Source organism: Varanus komodoensis, unplaced genomic scaffold (assembly GCF_004798865.1).
Source record: "Varanus komodoensis strain SLA01 unplaced genomic scaffold, ASM479886v1 scaffold46_3, whole genome shotgun sequence".
NCBI classification, from domain to species: domain Eukaryota; kingdom Metazoa; phylum Chordata; class Lepidosauria; order Squamata; family Varanidae; genus Varanus; species Varanus komodoensis.
In genome coordinates, this window is record NW_025336044.1 from 5,047,489 (window position 1) to 5,064,761 (window position 17,273).

Genomic DNA, 17,273 nt, shown 5'->3' on the forward strand with positions numbered 1-17,273 from the left:
TTACACAGAATGAAGACACCAATCAAAAATGTGCAATTTCCTCCACAGAGTGAAGTGTGAAAATAGATTATTTTGGGGAGGTCAAATTTATGCAAATATGTGCAAATGCATTTGTGCAAATTCTTAGTCAACAAACTGGCCTACAGTAAAGTCACCCCAAAATCTACCAATTGCCAATGGAGTTGCTGTCTCCCCATTCTTTGCTACCATCACCTGCATCTGTATCTCAGTTTTGGTCCTCATCTACACGCTAAAGATCCATGTCCTAAAAGATGGGTTTTGCAGTTCAAGGCTGTAACAATCTACTGGACTAGAAAACAGTCAGGCACTTCCCAGGATTAAAAAACAAATGTGAACCACATCACTTTATAACACTGCTGCTGCACATGCAGACAACAGAAGACAATAATTCTATTTCCCTTGTATCCTTGCAAATATTTGCTTAAAGAAAATCACAATACTTCACCTTTCAACAAAGAACCTGATCACCAGCATCCCAAATGCATATGGAATTATAGCAAATAGCTGCCGTGGTTTTGGGTAGACACCTCCATTACGATCTTCTAAGTTTGCCCATGAGCAGTTGTGGGGGAGCCAAATGTTCTCCCACCAAAACCATTTGTACAAGCCTGTCAGTAGTTGTTCCATTCTGAAGGGGTTGAGAAGAAAAGAGAAGTGACACATTAGGCATCGACATCTATTCTTAATCATTTTTTTTTAAACACACACACAGGCTGGCTCTTGATTAAGCTGAAGTCAGGTGAAATCAATGGAAGAAGTTACTTATTAAACATAGAAACATAACAAGTAAGAAGGGGTCTCCTGGGCAATCTAGTCTGACCCCTGACTCCAGCCAGTTCCACTCATGGCATGCTTACCATGTGCACGTCCAGCCTATCCTTGAACACCCGCACCGATGGGGCCTCAACGGCCTCTCATGGAAGCCCATTCCATACCCTCAGGGTCCTAACTGTCAGGAAGTACTTCCTGGCATCCAAATTGAACCTTGGTTCCCTGAGCGTATGACTTAAGTAACTACTAACCAGATGAGTTTTCTTTTCTCTTCTCCCAAAGCAGTTGCATGAAGCAGCTTACAAAATATGGAAACTGTATAAAAAGTAACTGATCGATAAAACATATTTACAATGAGCTAAAAGCAGCAGCAGAGAGAAAAAGACCACAAAGAAAAAATCCCTAGAAGTCAGTAGAGAAAATTAAGCAACTAACAGGTCAGATCTTCAATTAAAGGGAAGTGTAATACAGAAATTTATACGAGGCAAATAAATTTCTTGTCTTGGGACAGCAGAACCACTCAAACCCCTGTGTATATCAAAGACTGATCATTTTTGGAAGTGTAGCAATTCTGGCATGTATGTCTTAGAGTGGTCCAGGATGGATGCCACACTAAGAATTAACTGAATAAGTCTAGAACCCTGGAGACCTTAACTGCCCATGAAAGGGTGTATCACCCCAACCCATTACAGGAAAATAAATTCCAGTTCCAAGTGAAAAGGATCTTGGAATTGTAGATCACAAGCTGAGCATGAGTCAACTGAATATGATCACAAGCTGAATATGAGTCAAATCATGTGAAGTGCTGGTTTCCCTTTCTGTATCAGGACTCTGCTGTAAAAGACAGGCCTTGGTCTCTGGTCTTCCTTAACATGAGCAAAGTGCTGCACTCTAGTTACCTCGCTTAGCCTAATTAAAGTGTAGGCTTCTAGTTACTGTCTCTTGGCCCTGACCTTCCAAGATATGGAGAAGCATTCCTGGCAAGAGAGAAGGGACAAAAGACAGGCACACAGCTGTGCCCTATTTTGGAGGCGTACCTTCTCGGACTTGCTAACAAGCTTGTGCTTTGCTGTTTGTTTAGCTTATGATATTGTACCCGAAGCAAGAATAAGACTCTAAAATTATGGGAATCTTAACTGCCACTAATAGGAAACTTAATAAGTTATGTATTTTGGGCCTAGAAATGAAGTAAACAGACAGTCCCACCATGTATGTCATAGACACTCATGTAACATCCATCACCTGCTTGGAGATTACAAGTGTCAATGTTATTTCATTAATTAATAATATCTAACTTTGGTGTATAGTTGCTGAATCTGTATAAACTGGTCCTTTCCCTTGTGTGCTGTTTGACTTTATCACCCTGAGGCGGCTTCACTGACTGTCTGTCCAGCTGATTGAAGCCTACCATGCTGTGCATTTTAAGTGATCTGCTGTGAGACTCTTTGAAAGCTAGCTCACTTGTGGTTTGTACACAAGAATGTCTCCTAAGCAAACCTGGATCTAGCTGATCATTAATTATTATTAAGATGATAATCTTAGACAGTGCTTTTTTTTGTAAAAAAAAAAAAAAAGTGCCGGAACTCATGTCTTGCGGTCACACTTTTACATTAAAAAAGATTCTCAATTCACCAACTTTTTTGAAATAAAGAACTTATTTATCTTTTGCACGTAGCCAGTCACTCTACACACACATAAACATAATGATCGCCGCCGGCAGTAAGCACTCAGCGCGCGACCACACAACCAATCCCAAGCCAAGCAGCATCCCAAGCCGAGCAGCGCCCTCACAATCAGCACTAACACACAAGCAGCCCGCAGGCACTATTTTAATGATTTTGCCGCTGACCTGCTATGCCTGACAGGGCGATTCACAATCACTTGGAAAAATCCCCTGGAAAAATTCATCAAAAAAGGGTGTCGGAACGCTGTTGTGGTGCATTCTATGACAAAAAAAGTCCTGACCTTAGAAATCCTCCGCCCACAGCTGGGGCAACACACTATCCTCAGCACTGGTAGATCTCAGCTTGAGTTCTTTGTCCAGTTTTGGGCACCACAGATTAAGAAAAATGCTGACAAACTTGGTAACATTCGGGGCAGGGGGGCAATAACATCAGGGGACTGGAAACAAAGCCCTATGACAAAAGACTGAAAGAATTGGCCATGTTTAGCCTTGAGAACACCGAGGAGAGATATGATAGCACTCTTCAAGCACTTGAAAGGTTGTCACGCAGAGGAAGGCCAGGATCGCTTCTTGATCATCTCAGAGTGCAGGACATGAAATAATGAGCTCAAATGTCAGGAAGCTAGGTTTGGGCTGAAAATCAGGAAAAACATCCTGATTGCTGCAGCAATATGACAATGGAACCATCATTCTAGGGATGTGGTGGGCTCTCCCACCCTGTAGGCATTTGAGAGGCAGCTGGACAGCCATCTCGGATGCCTTAACTTGGAGTTCTACTCTGAGCAGGAGATTGGCCCTGATGGCCTTATTGGCCCCTTCCAAGTCTCCTATTCTATGATTATGGAAATGTTTTCTTGAATTATATACAGAGTAATACAATTCGCTGCAAAATCAGCTCAGGCCAGCAAGAAGACATCCTTGACATAATGCCATCCATCCTTCCATTTTCCATGTAGGAATTTTGTAGCTTGCAACTTGGCCCTTGCTTATTTGAATCTTGCCCACCCATTCCCCCATTTCGCCTCAGGAACCCAGAGCACACTGCAACAAAAGTTCCTTCTCAACGTGTTCCAGCAGTCCTGCTCGAGAAAGACTTAATTCCCTCTTCTCATCCTTTTTCCATTGTGTGCCATGCCTTTTTTAATTGTAAATTTGCAGGCAGGGACTGTCATTATAGGTAAGCTGTTTTGGAATAGTTTTTGACTGAGGAATGAAATAAAAACACTTTAAATGAAGATATAAACAATAAATAAACAACTAGATCAGACTGACAGAGGCTGCCCTCTTCTAAGTCGTGTACATCTGTGGGGCTGCCTGGTGTTGGTTCCTTGCAAAACCATTTCTGGATGGACAGATTGACTCTATTACTGAAGGAGAAAGAAGATACTGACTTCTATCAAAGTTGGGACCCTTTTTATGATTGGCTGGAGAAATGGGACTTGGCTTAGATTTAAAGATGTCTTTAAATTTTTATAAATCGATTTGAATATGATTATAGAATGTTAAAAAGATATGTTATAGGGGGCTGACCCAGTACGTCCAATGTATTTGATGATTGATGTTTTTTTAGTTTTCAGTTTAAAATCTTAATAAAAATATTTATTAAAAAAAAGAACCATTTCTGGGAAAAGCTTGTTCAATGCCTGTCCAAAGTGTTGGGAACAACAGAAAACTCTGGAAAAATGTAACTCTTTTCCCAATCAAGGCTGTCAGATATCAAGAATGTTTTGAGATCCTTCCCACAAAATTAAAATTCCTTGTGTGTTTTTAAAGGATTTCAGGAAGAATAAAACTTTGCTGACTTCAGCTGTATCTCTTTATTTCTTTTGCTAAGTATGCATGTGTAAAATAAACTGAGCCGTTGACAACTATTTTTAAATTATAGCATGTGCCTTCCAAGGGTCACTGCAAGGTGGGATCCATCCTCTGATTTTAAGACTGTTTATGACTCTGTGTGTCCATGAAATAATTTCACTTCGATGTGCACACAAGGAATCCCTAAATCAGACCGACGAACTGATTTTAAAAAAGATCTTGGACTGTACAGAAATGGATAGATTGACTTTATCATTGAAGGAGAAAGAAGATACTGACTTCTATCAAACTTGAGACTCTTTTTACTATTGGCTAGAGAAACGGGAGTTCGTATAGATTTAAACATGTTTTTAAGTTATCATAATTGGAAAAAAAATGTGGGGGCTGACCCAGCAGGCCCGATGTTTTAGATGATTGATGTTGTTTTTAGTTTTTCTTTGTTTTTAGGATTATAATTTTGAATAAAACTTATTTTTTTTAAAAAAAGAATCCCTAAATCAGGACAACGGTCAGAATAGGTCACATATCTGCTTTGCTCCCATCCTGTCAAGAACACTTTGCCTATCTTGCAGTTTGAAGCCCAGATCTAAATCCTGTGCTTACCACATAGAGGGCATGTGCTGTTATATTCCAAAGTTGCTGTAAGCTGCTTTGCAGAGTTTAATAGAAAAACAAGACCAAAAGGGAGATATTGAGATTTACTCCCCAGACGGTAATTCAGATGGGCTTGTTTAGCTATCAGTAAGATAAATTAAAACTCTTGTTCTCTGGAGGAAGATCATTGGGGAATGCAGTGAGCATGTAACCTCATCACCTTCGTAAGTGCTGCACGCTAGCCTGAGGTTTGCTTCTCCATTGCACAACATGTGCTGGCAACTTTGCCGCATGGGGACAAGAATGTTCGCAGTGGTTGCGTGAACAAATTCCAGGAAGATACAGTAGCAGACATCACAAGATTGCACCACCGCCCCATCAAAACAGAACAAACAAAAATGTTCTCAGGAGTAATTAAAAAATATTTGAATGGTTTTTGTGACAGCAAAAGTATTTCTGCAATATTTCAAAATTGAGAGAGAGAAATCAAGAGATCACAGTTGTCTTTACACTCCTGAGTTGCATCTCTGAGCAAAATTTTACCTGTTGGCCTAAAAAACAGAGCAGGAAGAACTTCATAATGTGGACTTTATAAAGACTCTCATTCACAGGTAGCAGATATCATGAAAATGAAACAGGCCTCTAGAAAAAGACCTTCGAGTTGTAAGACAGGCGCCTGGGAACACGCCGCTTACTGTTGTTGATGTGGATGTGCCAAGTGAGGGAACTACAGAAGAGAGACAGGACAGAAAGGAGACCTGTGGTGGGTGCTAATTTTGTGAATGTGCTGGAAACTGACAAAATGCCAGCTTTTGTCAGCTGAGGCTGGGCCCCCGGGGTCCATGGCAAGATGCCACACAGTAACAGTATACTGAACTATATACACTTTGCCTGCTTGTTCTCGGGGGGACCAGCAGGAACTGAGCAACCCCCAGCAGCTTCTCATCCATGTCCCATGCTTTCATGAACAGCTTCCTGTGTTGGGGATGACTTTGTGATGAGGAAGGAGATAACTCTACCATTACACTGCACCACTGCAGAAATGCCCCTATTATACATTTTCCAGAGGGCAGATGGATTGGCCTGTTGCAGTGAACACACCCTCATGGTGAGGTCCTACACTTCCAGTCCCAACATGGAGTCCCAGCTCTGAGATACTGCCATCTTGGAGGTGGGATTCTCTCGGACATGCTCCCAGCCTGCCCCCTACACAGCTGGCACAAAAAGCCTTGCTTGCCCTGAGGAATGACCAGGAAGAATGCGACTCTGCCTATTTTCCTCTAAGTTCTCATGGATTTTAGTCCCATCACCAATACCTTTCCAGGGCACTCTTCTGCTTCTTTGATTCCAGGGCTGGGTCAAGGTACTGGAGTGTTCTTTAATGACCTGATTATGAAGCTGATTGGTGGGAGCTTAGGACAGATAAAATGAAGTCCTCCTTCACACTACATATAAACTGTGGAATCTGGTGGCCATCACCACTTCCCATGGCAGCAGTCTGGAGGGGTGCCCCCTCTTCCCCAAGGGTGGCAGGTCCCCATGTACCAGTTGCTGATGAGCTTGGGCTGGTAGAGGTGTTGCCCCATCCTGCTGGAGGGATCCTGTGGGCAGCTCGTTTGCCACTGTGTATATGGAGTGCTGGACCAGATGGACCTCAGGTCTGATCCAGCATAGCCTTTCTTATATTCTTATCTAAATGACTGGGGTCCTCAGCACATGGAGGAGCACATTTATCCATCTCAGTCCAGCTACATTTGTGATCTTCTGCTGACTTCTGGGGTCTCTTTCCATCTACCCACCCATGCAAGGCCTCCTTTATCAAAGGTATGTTCTTCAGAAACAAGAAAAATACCCTTTTTCAGAGCTGCTGGGATCACTGCAGAGCTATTATTTTAGACAAACTCATTAGGCACCAACTTAAAAAAATATCCCGGCACAAGGCAAAAATGCTTTTGCTTGCTCCTGCTTTTTAGCCCCTTGCAAGTCAATTTGCATGGGTGTTATTCATTGACTATTTCTCTCTCTGTGTGTCTCATTTGTAAGTTGCCCAATCAGTGGCATTGTTATGGGGTGGCCAACTTACTCTGGAGCCCCAAATATTCAATTTGGCCATCTGCCCCAGAACCCTGCCAACTACGCATGGGACTAGTGGCAGGGTCATCCAGGCATGGGCACTGATACCTGTCAGGCAGTGCCCTGGATCTTCAGAGAATTACTGGTTGCCATCAGGTTATGAACCCTTGAAACATGCCTCCCCATGTGGCACTGGGGAGCTGCAAAACATACCCCACTCAAGCCTGTCAGACCAGCATTAGACTTGTAGGTACTTGCCGTGATTCAGGCTTTGCATTCCTGAAAGTACTACCAGTCTTACTTTGCTTGTGACTGTGCTTCATTCAACCCTTGCCTGTTCCTGACTTCATCCTCACCTCTAGATCTACCACACCTTGTCGGTATCTGATCCTTGCCTACGCCTGACTTTGCCTCTGGCCCTGCTGCAAAAATGCCAGGCTCTCTAGGCACCTCCAGCATTCCTGGTGCTGGCGTGCCAGCCCGAGCCACCTGCCTGCTATGCCCCAGACCTGACAATTTGCTGTGGTCACTTCTACACGCTGCGCAAGGCACAGAATGGATGTGGAACTACCAGATGTTCTTCATACCCCCTGCCTCATTCCTATAGGCTGAGGTTCACACGTGCACTGTTTCCATGGCCAAAGTCTTACGGAGCCCCAGCAGCTCTTCTGCCACACCATGACAAAAAGAAGCATCCTAGCTAATGGAAGCAGCTGTTCCAGCTGTGTCCAGAGACCTAGCCTATGTAGTGCAGCTGGGCAGTGTGGCTTGATGGAAACTGAGAAGCAGCAGTGATGAGCCCTGGGCATTGTCTGTATTGGGACTCAGAGGGGCATTATATATCCACCTGTCCTGCTAGAGCCCAGTGCTAAGGAAATGGGCACCCTGGCAGTGTTGTGGGGTGCTCAAACTGCTTTATTGGGTCTTCTGGTGGTGAACCCTCCAGCCAGATATCAGAGCTATATCCAGTCCTGCAGCGCATCTACTAGAACAAAGGATCCAACTCCTGCCAACCATGTTGCAGCTTCCCCTCTTCTAAACCTGGTTCTCTGTACCAGGGCCCTGCCACATCCACACCTTTCATGGTGCTTATCCTACACTCCAGAGCCACCTTCACAAGGAGGGGAGGCACCTCTAGGCTCCACAACCTTCCCCTGGTGGTGCGATGCTGAAGGATCAGTCCTGCAGGAGCTTGCAAGGAGTGGAGACTATGTCATCATGCAGTGCGGCCGGGAGTGCTGGAAGGCTCCCTCGGAGGCTCTCCTGGGCTGCTCAGCTTGGCCGCAGCATCACAGGCCCTGTGCTGTGCGTCCCAGATCCTGCTTCCAGTCTTGTCTTGCCCTTGGCCACGCCTCAGTTCTTGCCTCCTTCTAACTTGACCTTTGGCTCTGGTTCTGCCATGCATTGTCAGTATCTGACCTCCCTTGCTGCTGGCTTGGCCTTGGACTTTGGGCCTGCCCTGCCCTGCCCCTCCCTGTTGAATATCGGGCCCTCACTTGTCCCTGGCGCTGTCTTTACTCCTGGCCCCACTATGCCTTGACAATACCTGACCGCACTTGCTCCTGGCTTGCTTCTGACTTCAGCTTTTTCTCTAGTCATGCTGCATCTTCATGATCTCCATTCCACCACTTGGGTCCTGGTGCTCCAGTGCAGACACCTCATTCCAGTATCGCAGACCTGACAGTTGCCATCAACTGCTTTTCTTGCCCCTGCTGCTTCTCTCTGAACTCAGGAGCCTCACAGTGACTGGGAGGGCTGAGGATGCTCACTATTAACAGATGAGAGACTGAAGGCGCCAGCCTTTTAAATGAGAAGGGAGGCCATCACATTTGCTCTCAGAGCCTGCGCATTCTTTTTATTAAGTCCAGAGTCAAAATTGCCTAACAGCACCATTGTCTGAGGTGCAATCCAATGTCCTCCGTTCAGATGCACGTAATCCTCAGAACTCAAGAGGCTTGCAAAAATCAAAGCTGGAATGAGATACAGCTGCAGCAATCTCTCCAGCCACGGCCTGCCTCACACTGTGTGCTCTCTCCAGATGGCTGTTTTTTGCCATATAGATTAAGGGCCAGGGAATGGGACTGGGGAGGGGAGGAGATGGAGGCACAGGCAGGAATTTGCACAAGTCCCAAGCACACCCCTTTTTAGGCAGCCAAGCCCCTGAGACAAACTCGGAGAGGCGTCTGCCCACAAGGCAGGTGGGATGGGTGACAAGGTGACGGGACCCTCAGAGGGGCGGTTCCAAATAATCCTATCCACCCCCACCCTCCAGGCAACACTGTGAAGCCATAAGATCGGGCCCAAAATGTTTCAAGCACTGAGCAGCCAAGATCCCTGAAGTTGCTGCGGTGCAGCAGAGACCGAAGACCAGAACAGCCCGATTGACCTGCTTTGCTAGCTGGGCAAAAGGATGCCTCTGGCGTCCTTCAGAAGGGCTCACTCTCAGCCCCAGGGCAGCCACACACCTCCACAGGGAATGGATGCAAGTGAGCAGAACTTGGTCACTTCGCAGAAGAAAGCTGCTGATCCCACAGCATTCAAGAAGCAGAAGAGGGAAGGAGCAACCTCTCGGAAGCAACCAGTGCTGGAACCTGGAAACTTCAGTTCTCTGTAATGCTCCCACAAGCTGAAAACCACCAGAACTGCACCCCAAAAGATTTCCCTAACATCATGTTGCTGCACCTTACCCTTGTGCCACATTCTCATCTGCTGCTGGTGCATTGCATTAGAAGGTATGCAAAGAGGGAGGAAGAACCAGTTACACCATTATACTGAAACACATTCCATTTTAACTTGTAATTATTTCTAACATTTATATAATGGATGTGGATATGCCTCCTCTCTTGCCATCCCTTCTGGCTGCCAGCCAAAAGAATTCACATCACAATTAGAGCATGAGGCAGAGTATGCTTTCTCGTAGCCCAGATGCTTTTTAGGGACATGAGAATGGTCCCTGCGAGTTCCTGAGAGGCACTTCTTGTTAACAGGCACAAATGTGTTCTGAAGGGCCTCTTCCCCACTTCTCCTTCCAAAGGAACTGTCACACCACATGGCCAGAAAGTGAGTGTTGCTCTGAGCCACCATTAATTTGAGCTGCTGGCAACAGACTGCATGGTAGGGTCGGCCTTTAGGTACCATTTGGCTTACGTATTTTATTAGAGATGAAAAGGTTGTTGATGAAATGCACCCATAAAAAGTCACTTTGCAGATTAGCATCCTAACTGCTTGGCCAGGATCTGTGATCCAAATATCAGACTCCCTTGCAAAGGCCATTAATGGAATTGCCTGAACTCACACAGAGATGGGTGGAGCTAGTTAAAATTGAAATTCATGGTGGTACATAGTATTTATAGGGGCTGAAAACATTTTGCATATATTAACTCAGTAATTATTACAATCCACTCTGTGAGGCTGGCCCTACTTTTTGTCATCCCTACGTTATTGTTTTATGAACCTCACATAATTTAAATGCTCCCCAAAGTGCATTAACTGTACTCTCATCCAATTCCTCAACTCAGAGTCCTCCAGGTGTTTTGGATCATGCATTCCAGGATTCCTGACCACACTGACTGAATAGTTCTAAGGCTGGAGGCACGTATTATAACAGACTGCAAATCAAGTGAATATAGGAAAAGTCTCCAAAGCTATCACTAGGACAGGGATGAATGAACTGGTGGCCCTCCAGATGTTCCTGCACTCCAAATCCCAGCAGCCCCAGCCACTGTGGCCAGTGGTCAGGGAAGATGGGAGCCATGGCTGTACTCAGGCCCTGCTTACGTGTTTCCATGGGCATCTGGCTGGTGGCTGTGTGAACAGAATGCTGGGCCGGATGGTGCTTGGACTGATCCAGCAGAACTCAGTTGCTCTTATGCAGTCCAACACTGCATGGAGGGTGGCAGATTGCCCAGCCCTTCACGGCAGGAATGGAACCATGCTTCTACCTCTCTCCCCACACAACCAGTTGAGAGCAACAGCAATTCTCCTTCGCCCATTTTCCCATGAAATGGGAAATTAGAACTTTTAGGAAAACCCAACAGATTTTCACCAGATCATCATAAAGCCATACCTTTGTGATAGCCTTGTATTTCTGGTATTACCTAAGCTACCAAAACAGGAGAATATATATTGATAAATATGTTCAGGGTGGCTATAAAGTGGGTACTCTCCCATGTAATAGTTAAATGCTGCAACACTTAGCCAATGTTCTTTGGCATTTAGCCAGGTTATACTCCTTGCCAAAGTTCCCAGATTTCATACTCACAAGAAGAATGGTCTTTTCCCCTATGCTAAATAAACTTCATTGTCTTTATCATGGCAGAATGCTGAAAGGCTACTGTAATTATGCAATCAAGGCTTTTGAAAATATATATCGTGCAAAATAATAGATGTGTTGGATTCAAGAGCTCTGCTTTCATTCATCGTGGTAAATATAACACACAACTGGCCAAAGAGATTTAGTTTATCAATCTATAGACTATAGATTTAGTCTATTAAGATTTATTAGCCTTTATTAATTTATAGAGTATATATTTATATAGACCATAGAATTAGTCTATCTATATTTGCAACTGTTTATCTTGGAAGTAGACAGTGCAACATGATAATCCACACTCAGAAGTTGAGTATGGGCTGAAATGTGAGTTGCTGTGTTCTCTGAACCCAGCCAAGATGGCAAACCATGTGAATGGCCTACAGTTCACCAACAACAACCAACTGTGACTTGTTATTCAAGCTGGGTTCAGACGATATGACAACTGACATTTTAAAAACAATCCATGATTGAACAATGACCTATACTTAACCACTTAGTGTGGTCTATTGGGTTGTTTGAACCCAGTGACTATAACATTACTAATAGCTTTAACTAACTAGGGGAAGCTCTACATTCAGGAATAGGACATGCTAAGAACAAGCAGTATGCTTGCAGTTGAAGACAAAGAAGACAAAGTCACTCAGATATGCCACAATTGGATTCTACAGTTGACTTCATCCCATTGAGAATGTTTGGAGCACCATCTTGTCCAAATTTGATGGTTGAGTTTCAATTATTGCAGCCTGAGGATGTGGACAAGGTGCTTGGTTCTGTTCCTGTCACCACTTGTCACCTTTCCCATCTTGGCTCATTAAGTCATCTAGCCAAGGGGTTCTCACCTGGACCCAGGAGGCCATCAATGCCTTAAGTGAAGGGGTGGTCCTAAACTCTTTGAAAGAGGCTGTGATAAGACCACCTCTAAAAAATCCAAACCTGGACTAAGGGGCGTTGCCAATTATAGGCTGGTGGCAAACATCCCATTTTTGGGCAAGGTGCTTGAGTAGGTGGTGGCCAAGCAGCTCCAGGCACTCTTGGATGAAACGGACTATCCTGATTCATTTCAGTTGGGTTTCAGGCCAGTGTTTTGAATGGAAACTGCCTTGGTCACCCTATGGGATGACATTTTCCAGGAGAGGCATGGGGGAGTGCAACCCTCTTGGTTCTCCTGGACCTTTCAGTGTCTTTCAACACCATCAATCACGGTGTCCTTCTGGACAGGATGTGTGGGCTGGGAGTTGGGGGCACTGTACTACAGTGGTTCCACTCCTATCTGGCCAACTATGTCCAGATAGTGGTGCTGGGGGAGAGTTGCTCTACCCTATGGCAATTATGCTATGGGGCTCCTCAGGGCACTACACTGTCCCCCAAGCTGTTTAGCATATACATGAAACTGCTGCGAGAGGTCATTTGGAGATGGGGACTGAGGTGTCATCAGTACACTTTTTCATCTAACCCAGGTGAGGCGGTTTCCTTTCTGAATCACCAACTGAGGTCTATAATGGACTACATGCGAGCTAACAATCTGAATTTCAATCCAGATAAGATGGAGGTGCTGTTGGTGGATGATCTATCTGCCCAGAGGTTGGGCCTTCAACCTGCCCTGAATGGGGTCACCCTCCCCCTGAAGGACAAGGTCCACGGCTTGGGGGTGCTCCTGGACCCAAAATTATCATTTGAGTCTCAGTTAGACTTGGTGGCCAGAAGCTCCTTCTGTTGGCTGTGATGATTTATCAGCGGGGGCCCTACATGGACAGGCAAAGCCAAGCCACAGTAACCCAAGCTCTGGTAACCTCACAAATGGACTATTGTAGAGCACTGCATATGGGGTTGCTCTCGAGGACGGTCTGGAAACTTCAGCTGGTACAGAAGAGGGCAGCATGACTACTGGTACAAGCAGGACTGCACGCCCATGCGACTCCAGTACTTTATCATCTTCATTGGTTACCAGTTGAGCTCTGGGCCAATCGAAGGTGCTTGTTCTAACATATAAAGTCCTAAATGGTTTGGGACCAGGGGACCTGAAGGAGCACCTGCTCCCACACACACCTACTCATCCCCTAAGATCAGTTTCAGACCCCCTTCTGAAAGAGCCCTCCTCCAAGGAGGTAAGGAGGATGACTGATAGAAGAGAGGCCTTCTCAGTAGTTGTGCCCCACCTGTGGAACAGTCTCCCAAAAGCAGTTCGCCTGGTTCCTTAGTTATGATCTCTGAGGCGCCAGGTGAAAACAACTCTATTCTCTAGGCATTTTAATAATGGATTTTATCTTGGCACTTTTAAATCAACTGTCCTCAGCTGTTTTGTTTTATTTTATTTTGCTTATTGTATTTAACCACTTTATTTTATTGTCATTGTTATCACATGTTTTTATTTGATTGTAATCCTTGGGCCAATTTAGCATAAAATAAGTTTAAAAAATAAATATAAATAATTGCCATACGTGTGTGGCTAAATATACTAATTTAATGAGGATCTTCTAATATTCTTCTTATTATAAGCATTTGTGTTTGAAGTTAGGTTTCATGGAATCAGTGCAGCATAGGATCACAAGGATGGTGGCTGGATTGCAGGGAAAGCCATATGAGGCAAGACTGAGGGAACTGGGTCTCTTCAGCCTGGAGAAGAGAAGACTCCAAGAGGACCTGTTGGCAACATTTAGGTATGCGAGGGGGTGTCACACAGAGATGGGTAGAGACCTGTTTTCCCCTGCGGAGGGGGGCAGGACGCCTTCCAACAGAGCCGAGCTCAGGGAATCAAGGTTCAGTTTGGATACCAGGAAGCACTTCCTGACAGTTAGGACCCCAAAAGTATGGAATGGGCTTCTATGGGAGGTGGTTCAGGCCCCAATGGTGAGGGTGTTCAAGGATAGGATAGACATGCACATGGCAGGCATGTCATGAGTGGAGCTGGCTGCAGCTGGGGGTCTTACTGGATGGCCCAGGAGGCCCCTTCTGACTCACTCTATGTTTCTATGGGATAATAGAATAATTGAGTTGGAAGGGGCCTATAGGGCCATCAAGTCCAAACCCTGCTTCAGCTGCCAAAACTCAGTTTCAGTTCCATTGATGCTGGTTTATGACCACAGTATCTTTGGCTGCTACGGCTTAATTGTCCAGTCTTATACATGTTTGCTCATAAGCAAATCCTATCATGTCCAATGTGGTTGCTCCCAGGCCAATGCACAGAGGAATGCAGCTTTAAAGTGCAACTCAATGCTTGTTAACTTAGAAGTAAATCCCTCTTTATCCTATTTGCCTTACAAGTGGAGGGTATACAGGAATGTGACTGTAGTCATTTAGTAACCAGTCAACAAGCAAGCCAGGTCCATAGATGGGGGGGGCGGTTAGGGGGGAGGCAGGCAGGGGAATCTGAATGCACAACTCTTTCTCATGGCAACTAGTTTTCTAATTTCTCATTTCTAATAATTTCTAATTTCCATTCCCATTCTACCATGGGAATTCCCATAGGCTTGTAGCGTGAGGTCTTTCTGGCTTCCGGGACTCTGGTTAGTATAGCCTCAAATGCACCAGTCTAATAATTCAGGGAATTTAGCTGCAGTTCTACTCATACATCTCACTGTTCTCTTGCATAGTTCTACCTCCATACTAACAGATCAGGCAGAAACTGTTGGCAATGCAAAGAATACCTCTAGTCCTGCTTGGGCATTAGGGAAGATCACCAAAGAATGATTTCCAGGACTTAGAGGCCAATCCTGTACACATGTTTGCTAGGAATTAAGTTCCACCATATTCAAAAGAGAAGCAAGCTTCTTTTACATCTGACTATATGACAAACCATCATTTGAGAGACTGGGCTGAGAGCATCGTAAAGCACCCTCCCCAAGCCCAGATTCAGAAGAATCTGAATCACACAGCTGCCAAGTGGAAAAGCTCCTGTGGGCCATCATAACAGGGAACCTTGCAATCATCAGTGGCATAGCAAAGTACAACATCACAGAAAAGAGAAATCATCAATTGCAGTGATTTAAGTATTATTCCTTTCACCACAGGAACTGTTGCACACACAGCTGGTTAGGGATTTTCCAGCAGAGCTTCTGAACACACTTATCCAAGAATTATGGGGGGAGGGAGTTTGTAGGAGGGAGTTGTAATACTTAAGCTCATAGGAAACACATTCATTCATCATTTGAGTCTGAAGCACAGCTCTGCTTTAAGAATCATTTGAACATTCATACATGCCCAAGGAAAAGGAAATCCAGTGTTTGCAATATCTAATGACATCTCTAAGTCATTTAGGACATAATCATAGAAAAACATTGGATCCAACCCCCCTTGTTGCTGGACACCAAGTTACACCATCCCATTCAGATAACTGTTCGGGCACTTTTTGAATGTCTCCAGTGAGGGGGAGCCCACAACTCCCCCAGGTAATAGGTTCCTTTGTCATACTGCTCTGCCAGTTAAGAAATTCTTCCTGGTGTCTAGTCTAATCTGGCTTCTTTTAACTTAAGTCCATTAAGAGAAGAGATCTTGTCCTTCCTCTTTGTGGCAGCCTATCAAGTACTTGCAACATGCTGTCATATCTCCTTGCAGCCTTCTCTTCCTGAGGCTGAACATGCCCAGTTCTCTCAGTCTTTCCTCACAGGACTTTCCCTCTGGTCCCTGGATCATCCTTGTTGCCCTCCTCCATACCCTTTCTAGCTTTTCTGCATCTTTTTAAAACTGTGGTGCTCAGAACTGGACACAGCACTCTAGGAGAGGTCTGACTAGTGCTGAATATAGGGGAACTAGTATGTCACGTGTTTTGGAAGTGATCCTTATATTAATGCAGCCTAAAATAGCATTTGTCTGTTTGCAACTATATCACATTGATGGCTCATATTTAGCTAGTGATCTACAATAATTGCAAGATCCTTCTCATTTGCAATATTGAGTCAATTCTTGTCTAGCTTGTAGTGAGTTTGGTTTCTATTTCCTAGATGGAGGAGTTGGCATCTGTCCCTATCGAATTCCATTCTATTGTTCTCAGCCCAGCACCTTAACCTATCAAGATCACCTGAATCTTTTATCTGTCTTTGAGGGCATCCCGCCCAGTTTTGTGTTGTCTGCAAATTTAATTACCTTTCCCTGTTCTTCCTCATCTAAATCATTAATTAAAATGTTTGAAGAGTAACAGCCCAAGGCAGAACCCTGCAGCACCCCACTTGTTACCTCTCCCCAGTTGGAGAAGGTGCCATGGATGAGTACGCTTTGAGTCCATTTGGGTAGCCAATTGTGGATTCACCTAACAGTTGTTCTACCTAGCCTACTTTTTGCTAGTTGCCAGTCATAATTTGTTGGGCACTTTGCCAAAGGCTTTGCTAAAGCCTAGATTGTGTCTACAGCATTAGTCATCTGGCACTTCCCCTGTCCAGGCCCTTGATGCATGCATGCCTCTAAACCCAAAGGCTTATGTGCATCCTATGTCTTGAACCATTCCTCACAGGTATGGCTATCGATTAATATGATTATTTATTACTGCATCCAAAAGACAGAGACACGAGTTGCAATGAAGCTTTAGCAAATTGGGTGTCAAAAAAATAAGAGATGGCCACTACTTCTAACCAGAGGTACAGCAGACAGTGACAGAAATACAAATGACTCTCCACAAGCTTTGGATGAGAAATGTAGCAGACCCCTCGCTAGAACGGTACACAGGCCATGGGGACTCAGCAAGCAAGTGACAAAACCGGTTTCAGAAGCAAATATGATAGCCGGGTGAGCTGGACTGGGGGAAAGGCTATGAGTTCTCTGCTTCAGGAATTCTGCTGCCTTCAAGGTTATGCTGCTGCTACCTGCAATTCTAACCAGGGAAAACCTGGCTCTGGCAAAAGAAGTCCTCACTATAGCTCTAGATGAACTAACGTTAACGTGATGCTGGCAACCACTTTTAAAAGAACAGCAGGCTTCCGTTTCCAGTTGCTGGATCATGTCTGCTGCAGGGACGACCCCCACTCCTCCACAGCTGCCCTGGGATGAAAGGTTTAGACAACCTTTAGTGCCTGG

At 44.9% G+C, this 17,273-nt stretch overlaps 1 protein-coding gene across 1 annotated transcript in view; it reads right to left on the minus strand.

Annotated features, from left to right (window-relative positions):
- Nucleotides 1-648, minus strand: part of CERS3 (ceramide synthase 3) — a 41,296-nt gene extending 40,648 nt beyond the window's left edge. The window contains exon 1 of the mRNA XM_044445043.1: nucleotides 467-648. Coding sequence (XP_044300978.1) covers nucleotides 467-648 — 182 coding nt within the window. The remainder of the gene's footprint in view (nucleotides 1-466) is intronic.
- Between the last annotated feature and the right edge of the window lie 16,625 nt (nucleotides 649-17,273).